This window comes from Eschrichtius robustus, chromosome 18 (assembly GCF_028021215.1).
Source record: "Eschrichtius robustus isolate mEscRob2 chromosome 18, mEscRob2.pri, whole genome shotgun sequence".
NCBI classification, from domain to species: Eukaryota; Metazoa; Chordata; class Mammalia; order Artiodactyla; family Eschrichtiidae; genus Eschrichtius; species Eschrichtius robustus.
Window position 1 is genome coordinate 51155438 of NC_090841.1, and position 13341 is coordinate 51168778.

General features: G+C 38.0%; 1 protein-coding gene across 8 annotated transcripts in view; it reads left to right on the forward strand.

Annotated features, from left to right (window-relative positions):
- The window catches only part of LMO7 (LIM domain 7), a 193807-nt gene that overhangs the window by 131500 nt on the left and 48966 nt on the right, over positions 1–13341 (forward strand). For 7 of the 8 annotated variants that reach the window (XM_068526291.1, XM_068526294.1, XM_068526292.1 and 4 more), the window contains 4 exons: positions 1293–1323; positions 2109–2222; positions 6392–6590; positions 10583–10835. In XM_068526291.1, coding sequence (XP_068382392.1) covers positions 1293–1323; positions 2109–2222; positions 6392–6590; positions 10583–10835 — 597 coding nt within the window. Of the gene's footprint in view, positions 1–1292; positions 1324–2108; positions 2223–6391; positions 6591–10582; positions 10836–11817; positions 12097–13341 lie in introns of all 8 variants that reach the window. The other variant, XM_068526298.1, reaches the window with a different exon arrangement.

The window sequence follows — 13341 nt, forward strand, 5'->3', positions numbered from 1 at the left end:
TCCAGTTTATTCTATTATGAATTGTGCTTCTATAAAGGTTCTCATCTATGACTTCTGGTGAACATCTGTAAGCATTTCTGTTGGGTATATATCGAGGAGTGGAAGTACTAGGTCATAGAATATGCATATACTGTATATTCAGCTTGAATAGATGCTACCAAATGTATTAAAGTAGTTGTACCAATTTACATTTCCACAGTAGGGTGAGAGTTTGTGGATTTTATTTTTGTTATGCTGTTTTGGGGGTAGGTGAGAGGCAAATGTTGTTAAGTTCATTTCAGTTCATGTTTATCTTATGGGAAGGAATGGTCGTAGCTGTCTCCATGGATTCTTTGAAAGCTAAGTTAAATGTTTGTCTCCATTTGTGTGCTCATTCTCTCCCCCTTTTCTTTGTCTCCCTGTGTATATTTGTTATATATGTGTGTTTTATATGTCTTACACACACGATGTATGTGTATACATATATATTTTCTTATAAATGTACTACTTATGACTCTTAGACTGAAAAGTGACCTTGGAGGTCATCTAGCTCAGGCTCCTGCATCTCTCTGAATTAGCAATGATCCTGTTTAAGTCTCTGATGGAAAGCACCAATAGTTTCGGGTCATCCATCCCTTTGTTAATTAACTTATGTTTTTTCGTCTTCAACATTGCGGTGACATCTGCCTCTTTAACTTTTCCCACAAATATCATTCCCTTTTACAGGTCGGGGGGAAAACTCATGATACTTACAATAGAGTGAAATCTCTTTAGGCAGAGATTCATGGCTATTCTTTAAACTGCACTTTTCAACATCTGCAGGGCTTGGTCTCTGAGCAATTTTCTCTGGGGAACTTGAGTGAAAAAACCCTCACGCAAAGTGGAAAAGAAAACTCAGGGCAAAATTACTTTTGTTTTTTCCTATTTAAGGTTTTTTTCCCCCATTTCCTGATTTTTTTTTTCTGCCGTGAGCACGCATTGATTTTTTTCCCCCCTTTTGATTGGGTTTAAACATTGTTTAAAATGAAAACTTGTAAATGCAAATAACACATTTAAAAAATCAGGCTGTAATGAATAAAATAATGAAAAAAAGACAACCTTGCTTTTTATAGAAAACTGACCATTATATTTCATGAAATCAGTGAATATGGAAAAATCCTTCTGATGGATAATATACTGACTAAGGTTTCTGAACTTCCAGGTGGTATTAATATTCATAGAACTTGAGAATACAAATGACTTTTTTCTAGTTAATAATTAACAATTTAAGGTTCATAGATATTACTGATGGATATTTTCTTTTTTCTTTACAGGCAAGAAGAGACTGATAGGAGAGTGAAAAATGTAAGACATATTTAATGGGACATTATAAATGGTTTTTTACTTACATGTTCTGTGAAAAGGTAGTGGGATCTAAAAATATCTGATATATTCTCTATCCTTTTTTTAAGTTTTGCTAGAAACAAATTCTAAATGTGTTTAAATATGGTTGAAACATGTATTTTCTGACCTCATAGTATCAGAAGGTGGGTTAAATCTAGGGAGTGGGTCCTTACATGTTAGTAACGTGGTGAAGGCAAATGAATAGACTGTAGGATTTTTAGGAGAGCAAGTCAGAAAACACCAAAATCAGACTTTAAGGAAAAACACTAACTGTTTAAGAACTCTGGGTAATTGCCCAATGTAGACTTATATCTATACTATTCTGCGTATTAGAAGAATTTCAAAAAATGTGACAGCTTTATTGAAAAACATAAGAGCTCAATATCATTATTAGGGAAGCTGAGACTTTTTGATTTTAAGTGTGCAGTCTGTAAGATTGTTGGAAAAATATTACTTTAAAAGTTTAATTTATGTTTTCATACTGTAAATTTTTTCCTTCTTCATGTGTACCGGTAGAGTATAAATACCTGTTGGGGCGTAGGCTTTTGCTCTGAGAATGTGCTCAGAGATGGAAATCTAAGAAGAATAACATTTTTAGTGACCCTTCTCCTTTACATAATTTAAAAGAAAATCTACTTTTCAACCATAGATACCGTCTTTTATCTAGAGTGCTCACTTGCATTTGAGCTTGCCATTAGTTACTAAATAGACTGATCTTGTTGTTTCATGGAATTTTTGTTTTAAAGGTTTTGATAACTTTGTACTGGCTGGGAAGAAAAGCACAAAGTAACCCCTACTATAATGGTCCCTATCTTAATTTGAAAGCATTTGAGAATCTTTTAGGACAAGCTCTGACTAAGGTAAGGAAACGCTATCTGTATGAGACAACTACTCTAACTAATACTTCTTCTCGTCTTCCCCTTTCCCCTTCATCTCTTTTTTCCATATGCCCTCTGGCTTCTTCTCCTCCCTCTATAATATATGGCGGCTCTGATTGGGATGGGTGGAGAGGATTGTCACTCATTTGCTGGCTTTGTAAGCCACCACAAGGAGTGAGTAAGTATTTCAGAGCAGTTTCCAGGGTATATGATATAGGTATACGTATTTATTTCTTAATTTTAGGTAACTCAACAAAATACTAATTTACTTTCTTTCTTAGGCACTTTATATAACCTAACTCTTTCTATATTATGAACTTAACCTGTAATAGAGAGGTGCTTCAGGGCTATTAAAATGTATGGAAGTTACTCATTTCTTTATCTTACTGTCTTGCCATGGGTCATTATATCTCAAGTGCCAGCGCTGACCAGAGTGGGCCACATCTTCACTCATAATATTCAAACGGGAAAATTAACTTCACTATGGTGATATTTATGCAGGAGAATCTGCTGTGTGCAGAAGAAAATATGTCATCAAAATAATATATGATCATCTAATTAATGGTAGTTGCTTGATGGGTCTTTATGATGATTAAAGGATACTGTACCAATCAGGCATTTAACATTAGTCTCTGGCACATTGTAAGGATGTAATAAATGTTAGTTACTATAATTGGAAGATAGAAGTTTTAGGATGAAAATGATCACTTTGCCTTATAACTACTCTGATCTCTAAATAGTTTTGCCTGAACCCATCCACATACATTATAGGGAGATGGGATTATAGTCTAGAAGGTTAGGGTATTCCTTCTGGATTTTTATTTTCTAATTGTAAAGAGTTGATAATACCCTATTTAAATTCCTTAAAACAGTTAATTCAGGTAACAGTTGAGATAATACCATGCACAAGCATTGTACTAGTTGTTGAGAAAACACTCATACAAGGCTGATGACCCATCCTTACAGCGCAACCCTCTGATGTAGACAGATGGACAGGTAGGTCAGTGCAGTGGAGGAGGGCAAGGCTCTGAAGGATGAACGTGGCAGGGCTTTGAGCAAGGGCAAAGCCTTGCCTTACAGGTATTTCAACTAAGAAAACATCCAGTTAAAAATAACATAGGACTTTGGCTCTTGCATTAGTGTTCTCGTTACAGCCTTTGGTTCTTTTTATGGCAGTCTGACTCAGGTTGAATCATCCTAGTAGAGTGTTTGTGCTGGGAATGCTTTATTCGAGGCTGCTTCCTGTCACCAGTGTCAAAATCAGAGTAGATAAAAAAGAATTTTCAGGGACTTCCCTGGTGGCACAGTGGTCAAGAATCTGCCTGCCAGTGCAGGGGACACGGATTCGAGCCCTGGTCCGGGAAGATCCCACATGCTGCAGAGCAACTAAGCCCGTGCTCCGCAACTACTGAGCCTGTGCTCTAGAGCCTGTGGGCCACAACTACTGAGCCCGCATGCCACAACTACTGAAGCCCGTGTGCTTAGATCCCATGCTCTGCAACAAGAGAAGCCACCGCGATGAGAAGCCCATGCACCACAACAAAGAGGAGCCCCTGCTCGCCACAACTAGAGAAAGCCCACGCGCAGCAACGAAGACCCAATGCAGCCATAAATAAATAAGTGAATGAATAAATAAATAAATAAATAAATTTATTTATTTTTTAAAAAAAGAATTTTCATAGGTAAAACTATAGTTGTGGTTCCATTCCATTATTGTGGAGTGTGGAGAGCCGTAAGAGGTATGTGAATATATGAGCTGTTTTGCATCTGTTCTGTTAAAATCAAAATCATTGTGTTCATCAAACTTTTCTCCCTTAACTAGATAATGCTTAAGGGCCAATCCAAAATATATATTAAAAAAAATACTTGCAGTAAGCTGTTGACCCTTAGTCATCCTATAAGTTGTAGGTGACTCATTTTAGGTGACTTGTCAGAGTAAAGTCCTTGGTGGGGGTTAGGGGGAGGAACCAGGCAACGGGGCCAAACTTAGGTTCTTTTATAACCATGGTGGCACATCATCATTATCTTAACATTTACGATGTCAAAAATCATCTACTGTGTGTTGAACTCTAAGGCCTCAACAAGTGTGTGTCTAAGAAACCTGGTAAATCTAAAGATTTACTTAGAATTTTAAAATCTGTATTTTTTAAGAAGTATTTTGGTGGTACCAGCACTAAGCCCAGCTTCCCTATCCACTTGGAAATAGGGTACAAAGTAGGCACTTTCATTTTCATGCTAGGATGTCAACTCTAATTCCAGGGTGTATGTGGCGTCTAAAATATATGAAATCTCACATAAATCTACTAGACCCTACTGGCACTTAAACACTTGTCGAACAATTCAACCATGAATTAACATCCAGTCTTAGCCAAAAGTATGCCTGAGACAGCTAATTTATTCATTGTAAACATTCTTTCTTCAGCTTTTTCATATCTTGAGAATGTTCCTAATTAAAAGTTGAGAGAATAGTACAACAAATACCCACCTGTGTTCCATCGGATTTAATCATTAAACATGTCCCATATTGGCTTTATTTATGTATCCATCTGTGTTTTAATTAATCACTTCAAGGTAAATTGCAGACAACTCACCCCTAAATACTCAGCATGCATCTCTTAACAGTAAGAATATTCTTCCATATACCTATGATGTCTGCTAGACCAAAGAACAGTCATGAATTCCCCATTAGTTAATATCCAGTCTATATTCAGAACATCCCAATTGTCTCCCAACTCTCTTTCATAGCTTTTTTTCTGAATAATGATTTAATGAAAGTTGACATATTACAGTTGGTTGTTAAAGAACCTAGGAATTCCCGGGGCTTCCCTGGTGGCGCAGTGGTTAAGAATCCTCCTGTCGATGCAGGGGACACAGGTTCGATCCCTGGTCCGGGAAGATCCCACACGCTGTGGAGCAACTAAGCCTGCGTGCCGCAACTACTGAGCCCGCGTGCTGCAACTACTGAAGCCCGCGTGCCTAGAGCCGTTGCTCCGCAACAAGAGAAGCCACCACAATAAGAAGCCCGTGCACCACAACGAAGAGTAGCCTCCGCTCACCGCAACTAGAGAAAGCCCGCGCACAGCAACGAAGACCCAAAGCAGCCAAAAATAAATAAAATTAAAGAAAAGAAAAAAAGGAAAACTCTCTGCTTTAAAAAAAAAAAAAGAACCTAGGAATTCCTATCTCTGTATTGGTATCATCACCTGAAAGAAACATTTCTGATTTTTACTATAGTAACAAAATTACCTTCACCATATTAAAAAAAATTATAGAGTTACTAGCTATTCATTGAGTACTATGTATTAGAACTATGCTAAAGGCTTTATAAATTCTACTTACATGCTAATTTTAAGAAGTCCAGTTGTATTTGGCTATTAACTTTCCTAGAGGAATGTTAGTTAAAAATGCTTATTTTAGTAAGTTCTATATGGTTTACAAACCTATGGTTAATAACATTTACATATTTCTATATAGCTGTTATATGAGCTAAACAAATATTTCATTTAGATCCAGGGAAAAAGTTTTATATTCAACAAACAAGTCTACTTTCCTTGGTTCACATCTAGGTTTTGAGTGAAAATAAATGAATTTGTGAAGTGTACACCTGCTATTCTTGCCCCTCTCTCTTTTAAAACTTTTCTTTTTGTTAAAGAACTTCGTTATGGTTTTTTTGTTTATTTAATAAAAATGAGCCCTAATACTTCCTGGAGGTAGGCTGAATATAATCTTACTAACTTTTCTCCTTTTGGATATCAAAATTAAGGTTGGCTTTTCTCTTTGCCTCCTTTCATGTTTATTGCCAGAAAACTGTAGATAATAATTGATTTTAGCCTTTGAATGTTACTCTAATTATTACCTTTTCTTTTATTAAAATGTTCCCCCTTATTATTAAATAGACTATATTACCTCATTAAATAATATTGAATTACCTCCATATAGTCACATGAGTGCCAAGTATTAGTTGTGGGAAAACATTTACAGATTTATATTCTGATTTTTATCAGATTTTTTCTGATATTTAATGGGGCAGTCTCATTGCCTCACCTATCAAAATGCAGCACAACTTGAGCTATTGCAAATAAATAAGTAATAACTGATTGCATTTTTGGAAGTTTACGCTAACTTACTAGTCTTTAAAAAATGTTCTTCAGGCACTTGAAGAGTCCAGCTGCCTGAAGAGGAGTGGCAGAGACAGTGGTTGCAGTGATATCTGGTGTGCTGAGCGTGGAGAATTTCTTGCTCCTCCAGGCAACTATAAAAGAGAAGATTCATTTGAAAGCTTGGACTCTTTGGGGTCTAGGTCATTCACAAGCTGCTCCTCTGATATCACGTTGAGGGGGGCACGTGAAGGTGAGTTAACGTTTTGGACTCGACAGTTTATTTTTACTTCTTTGTGTATTGAGAGAAAATTGGGAATTGGAGAGAGTAGAAAAATGGAGTGAAACTATTGAGGCAAAAATTTCGCCAAGAAGTGTATTTTTGTAGAGATAGAAATATAATTGGGGGTGTCTTTTCTTTCCTTCTTTCCTTCCTCCCTCCCTCGCTCCCTCCCTTCCTTCTCTCTGTCTCTCTGTCTCTCTTTCTGTCTCTCTGTCTCTCTTGTTCCTTCCTCACTATATTGCCACTAGAGGGGTGATAGTTTCACTTTTTTTAATCTTCTGTTTTTAGAGGAGTTTGGGGAAGAGACAGTTAACTATGACCTGTTTTATCAGTGATAATCTATCCTAATTCTTTTCTCTCCAGATTCAGGTTTAATAATCTCTGCCTCTGAGGCCTAATAACTGATATATCTAAACATAAAAAAGAAAGTAAATAAGATTCTATAAAAGTCTGTTTTAGTTCCTGAATAAGCTTTCTTCCCTTTTCTTACTTTTCTGCAAAAGATAAAAAAAAAAAAAAAAAACACTTCTAAGAAAAAACAGGAAAATATTTTAATAATTATCTCTAAGAAAAGAAATGATTGGTATCTGTCATGATAGAATATTATGCTAAACTTTGATTAAGTAACAACACTGGCATTGTGTTAGAAAACATCTTTTGCATCTGTCAGGGTCAGAGTAAACCCAGGACAAGTGTGAAAGGAACATGTTAATGAAAGTCTTTCTGTTGTGGGAAGGAACTTTCTTTCAAAATCCCAATATTATGGTCAAATCTGTTATTTAAATGCAAGTCTTTTTCCTCTGGCTATTGGGTGGTGTCAGAAATTTCTAACTGTATGCCTCTCGCAATTCAGATTGACTAGATTGAAACCACAAGTGAAGTTTCTTGAACTATTTCTGTGCTTCCACCATCAGCATGAAAAATTGAGATTTCTGGTTGTGAGTTTTTGCTGGATTGTTAGAGAGTTTACTTTGCTTGTTTATTTTGATTATTATTTTATATTTTAAATGTTTTTCCTAATGTTTTTATTATAAAAAATTTCAAACATCAGCAAAGTTGGAAGAATTTTACATGAATACCCATGTACCTGCCACCTAGTTCTACCATAACATTTTACTGTGCTTGCTTTATCACATACCAAGCTCTCATTCTCTATGCATTAATTATCCATCTTATTTTTTGAGGCACTTCAGAGAACATTACACTTGTCCTAAATGCTTCAGCATGCAATCATTAGCTAGAATTCAACCTTTATTTGCTGTTGTTCTTTTAATGTAAATTTACATAAAAGCAAAGTACAATGAATTTGTTTTTCAAAAATAAAATGAATCAACAAATATTATAACAAAACCCCAAATTCTTTAGCTTTTTGGGTAGTCGTGGCATTTAAACGTTTAAAAAGTGAATGGCTATTTGAGTTAACCTTTACAATTACTGCTGTATTTGTTGGCTGTTTGCTGTCTAGGTTTAATGTTTTCATAGCCCAGATGACTCTTATAATAGTTTTAAGGAAATGAATCTGAGTTCGTAATTCATCTGAGTGATTAAAGCTGTAAAAGCAGAGGTTGAAATTCTCAACCCACTATATTACTTTGTCCTGACTGAAGAACCTAACACGTGTGATGTTTAAATTTATATCTGACCAACAAAAATAAAAGGGACACGTATTGAAGGCATGTGGGAGTATACAGACTCAGTCAATTCAAAGGCAGTGGTCCAGTGGTGTGACTTGAAGCATTCTCCTCAGATACTTGTTGGGCTGGGTGCCTGGTCCTTGTGAGGAAAAGCAGAGGGGGTTACTGTCACGCTGCTTCCTGATCTTGGGAAAGGAGTTGCAGACCGTGTTTGAAGAGGGTGGAAGTGAAGACTTGGTAATTACAACTAAGGAAGAAAAGAAAAAGAAAATCCTGGGGGCCACCAGGATGATAAAACTTTTTTGTGATCGGTATGTTGAAATTCTGCTACCTACCAGGTTGTAGTCCCAAACTGATGATCAATATAATATTGATGATAATATTTTTAGGTTAACAGAACTGCAAAGTCACATTCCTTAGTTTTATATGAAGCCTCTGTTGACTGAAAAAAAAAAAGCAAAAACACAATCTAAAGGTTGAGAATTATGTTTTATTCAGCAGACTTGCTGAGGACTTAAGCCCAGAAGACAGTGTTTCAGATAGTTCTGAGGGACTGCTCTGAAGAGGTGAGGGTGGAGCCGGGATATGTAGGAGTCTTTGTAAAACAAAACAAACAAAACAACAAACAAAAAACAACTCACTCAGGTAGTCAGAACATCAAAAGGTTACTGTTAATTAAAGAAAAACCAGACATCTCAAGTTAATGAATTTCAAGCTTTCCTGTGTATGGAAAGATGAAAGAGTCTGGGCTCACTGAAATCATTCCTTTGCCATGCACCTTAACTATATGGGGCGAGTAGCCTGCTTTTCTCCATCCTGAATCCCCTCAGGTGCACAGTCGGGGACAGGTGCAGTGGCTGCTGGCTGGATGGCCGCAATATCCTTTGTTTACTGATATGGCAGGTGGCATTTTTCATCCATATCTCTTACCAGATCAAGAATATTTGCCTACTCTGCAGCATACTGTACTGGACTTAAAAAAAAAAAAAGTAGCTTAAAAAATTCCAAAGTAGAAGGATCTTTTGTACAGATTTCACATGTACAAAATTTTAGCAAGAATCCTTGACATTTCTCTCTTATTTTCAAAAAATGTACAAATTTAGGAGGCAGTAAAAACAAAGCGTGAGATTATTGACTTATTAATCCTTCTGGTCATAGCTGCTATACTTCCTCCTGTTTTGCCATGACTCTCCTTTCCCTGTTCCCGTCTCAAGGTCTCCTAGCTGTGTGTTCAACCGCTTCCTGTAGGCTCCTCTCTGTTACTGTAGACTCCTGCCAGGCACGGGGGAGGGGATGAGACTGCCTTTGGCTCAGGTTTACCCTGCAGGTGTGCTCCTGCCGAGAGCCCACAGCTCCCAGGTCCTCAGGTACTGTGCACAGCCAGCCTCTGAGAGCTCTGGCGGGAAGCATGCAACACTTGCAAAGTTTCTTAACAAATACACAGAGGCAGGAAGAAAAGGGCAGGCTGGGAGGCAGCTGAAGCTTGTATCTATCGTATCTATATCGTATCTATTGTAATGTTTTGTACCCTCATTTCTTCCCGTGTATTTAAAAGAACAGACTGACTTTTTTTTTTTTTTTTTTGGGGAACAGATTAGTGTTTGTATCTATCTGACCTTGAGGTGTAGCTAAGTGTATTCTTTCAAATTTGTGTGTAAATGATGTTGAATCAAAATACAAGGTTCCCAATATTTCCGTGACCGCCGTCAGAAAAAGCCTCGAGTTCTGCGTTCTCTTAATATTTTGAGGGGACATTAGAAGTCATTTGGTCCAACCTCATATGTAATATGTGATTCTTGCTCATAGGGGTCTCACCAGGATCTATCAAACTTCTTTGTGATCTTGTGCTTTTTGCATCTCTTTCTTTGTCTTCCCTCGTCTCTCGCCTCACAGAAATTTTGGATGACTGCGTGATTTATTTTAAATGACTGAGTTTCCCTCGAACTACATTCAGATCTCATTTTAGGCATCTTTGACTTGATTGCTAGATTTTATTCACGTGTATTCCATCAACAAATTTTATGAAAAATCGTGAGGGCAAGGGAAGACTGGGAAGAAAAGGGGTTCAGCCATAAACCGGGACTTTTTCTGCTTAGAATGTGCAACAGTGAAAGAATGTACTGCATGCACCTCCAGTATGCAAAGCAAGTTCCTCCTGATGGGTCTTATCACAACTTCATGACAAATTTCTAAAAATATTCCCTGCAGTTAGCAGTAGAGCACTGGGTTTCCAAGGGAAAGACAAAAGCAGGCACGCTGTGTGGGTTTCAGTTAGACGAGTAATCTGGAGAGTAAAGCAAATTCTTGTGCCTTTTTTTTTTTTAATAGGTTGTGAAAGTGACACAGATTCTGAATTTACATTCAAAATGCAGGACCATAATAAAGATGATATGTCATATCGAAGGATTTCGGCTGTTGAACCAAAGTCTGCTTTACCATTCAATCGCTTTTTACCCAACAAGAGTAGACAGCCATCCTATGTGCCGGCGCCCTTGAGGAAGAAAAAGCTGGACAAAAATGAGGGTAACAGAAGAAGCTGGGCAAGCCCAGTCTACATAGAAGCCGATGGAGCATTTCCAAGGTACTGGGATGCGAGCTGATTGTTGAATTTTAAAATTCAGTCTGCTTTGTGAATTTGCCGGGATATTTAAATTTGGTAAAAAGCAATGGTCCTTAAAAATGTATTTCACAGATAACATAAAACTTCATTAGTGAAATATTTCTTTTACTTACCTATATTTTTAGTCATCCGTATCTTGAAGAGATTTCTTCCATTTTAGAATGTCAGCGTATGATTTGCCGGTTCTTTTTTTAGACGCATGCCTTTAGCTCACTGGTTATCTTTCAGCTTCCTGGATGACTTACATTGTTCATTGTGAGCTCTGCTGTGTTGCTTTCTTCCATTTTTTTTTTTTTTTTTCTTTTCTGTGTTGACTGAGCTCAGTGGACACAAAAAAAATCCTTTAATTTCCCATCAAATCAGCAGAGCAAAGCATGATTTTTCGAATCCAGCTTCCTATCAGAAGGAGGTGTATGGTTCTGAGAGTGGATCAGACTCGGAGGAGGAACGGAGGTTGCCGGATGTAGTCTTGGATGACTTAGCCAACCGTAGATTCCAAATGAAAAAGAGGCCCGAGGGTTTCATCTCGAAAAGCATCTCTCCTAAGTCTTATTCACCAGTCTTTTCTCCTGCTGACCCATTAGCCACTGGGCTATACAGAATGACGAGGTCAGAAAAATTTCTCTTGGATTGGAATGTCTATTATGCTCTTGATTTTTAATATGTAAAGTAACACCCCAGATGGTTTGCAATTTGTCTCTCTCTCTTAACACATTTTATAATTGTCTTTGGCCCTTCTGTATCAAGCTCTTCTCTAATTAAAATGAGATGCTATTATAATGCCTTAACTTTGTTGTAGGAGCTGGAATGATGAGACTGATGAGAATGGGAACTAATTGTCTGCACTCACAGTGTAAACTTTGTGAGACAGAAAGCATGCCTCTTGTGTTCTGTGTCACAAATTGCTCACGCAGTGTCTTAACTGGTTGGATGTTTTGAACAGTAACGAGAGGAGAACTTGGGGCACAAACGTGGAGAACTGGCCAACAGTACAAGAAACTTCAGACTCCTCTTGTTATTTGGAAGAGGCAGAAGAAAAGACAAGCATACCCAACACTGTAAAGGATGATCTTTATGTGCGAAAGCTAAGCCCAATCGTGCCAAGCCCAGGGAATGCTTTTGATCAGTTTCTTCCCAAATGCTGGGTCCCAGAAGATGTGAACTGGAAACGAATAAAAAGGGAAACTTATAAACCATGGTATAAAGAATTTCAGGGATTCAGGTTTGTCTTTGTGCATGTTTCTTTTATTCCGGTGTCCATTCAGTACCCTGACTGGGTACATTCTATGTGCGCTTTTTATGAGAGAGGTTAATTTCCCTTCAACGTCTGTAGAATTGCTAACTGAAAAAACTACTGTTTAAATTTAAACGTTAAGATCTGGATCTTAAGAAGTCCTCTACATAGCCAGAGCTTGACGTTATTTTTAGTTGCATCGTTCTCCAATTCTTTGTCTTCTTTTCTCTTTCCTTTCTCTATGTCACTCCACGGTAGAAGGAATTCAGACTCTGACGATGAGGATTCAGGCTCTGACAGAAGCTCCGCCGTTTTTAGTAGAATACAAAAAACAGATCATAGGCTAGACAGCGACTGTCAAAGATGTTCACTCTTGCTGGAACTGGCTAAGAAATGGGCCAGAAACTCCCAGGACACCCATGCAGCCAGGAGAGCTAGTGGTGCTTCGGATGAGCCCAGGTGTACCTGCCTGCATGAGCCCGCCTGCTTGGAGTCTGGCCTGTGACCCTTGTGCCAGCTTCTGCTGCTACTTTAACCTCTGACCATGATGTGCTGAGTCATGAACACTTAGGCACTTAATGTTTAGTTATAAAAGCATAACATATGACATCATGCTTTCTGTACAAGCATGTGAGCTTGAAATTCTATAGGATTAAATATTCTTTAGCACAGTCACGTACAAGAGAGTATATAGTTACATGTGGCATAGACAGTTCTTGCGGAAAACCGTTTTTAAAACGCTTTTTAGGCAGTTGACCTAATTTTACAGTTGTGGTATGTGTGGAGCTGTGGAGAAAGGAAATAACTTATAGACAGACACTGGGACAGGCAAGACTGTTGGGAAAATGCAAAGAAAAGATTCATCAGTCTTTAATAAAGCTTCAGAGCATTTTATTTAATCTGCTGACTGCCTGTGCCTGTTGCATAAAGTGCTTTTTGCTCAGCTCTTGAAACCTTCCAAGATCATTGCTGCTTCTCTGGGAGGGGACTTAGGTCGTTGTGGCCAATGGGATGAGGAAGGGGTGGAAGGGAACACTGTGTGTATCAGGGAGCTTCACTCTCTTCCCGTTCTGGCCCCATCCCTTGGCCTCAGTGGTGCCCACTGAGAGATAACACTCTGCTCTTATTCCTTTAAATGGTATCCAGGAAAGTCATGGATTACGGCATTAAATGCTAGTCTTTCTTCCCAGCAAGAGTCCCTCCCATGGCCCCCTAAAATAATTCACCCACAGT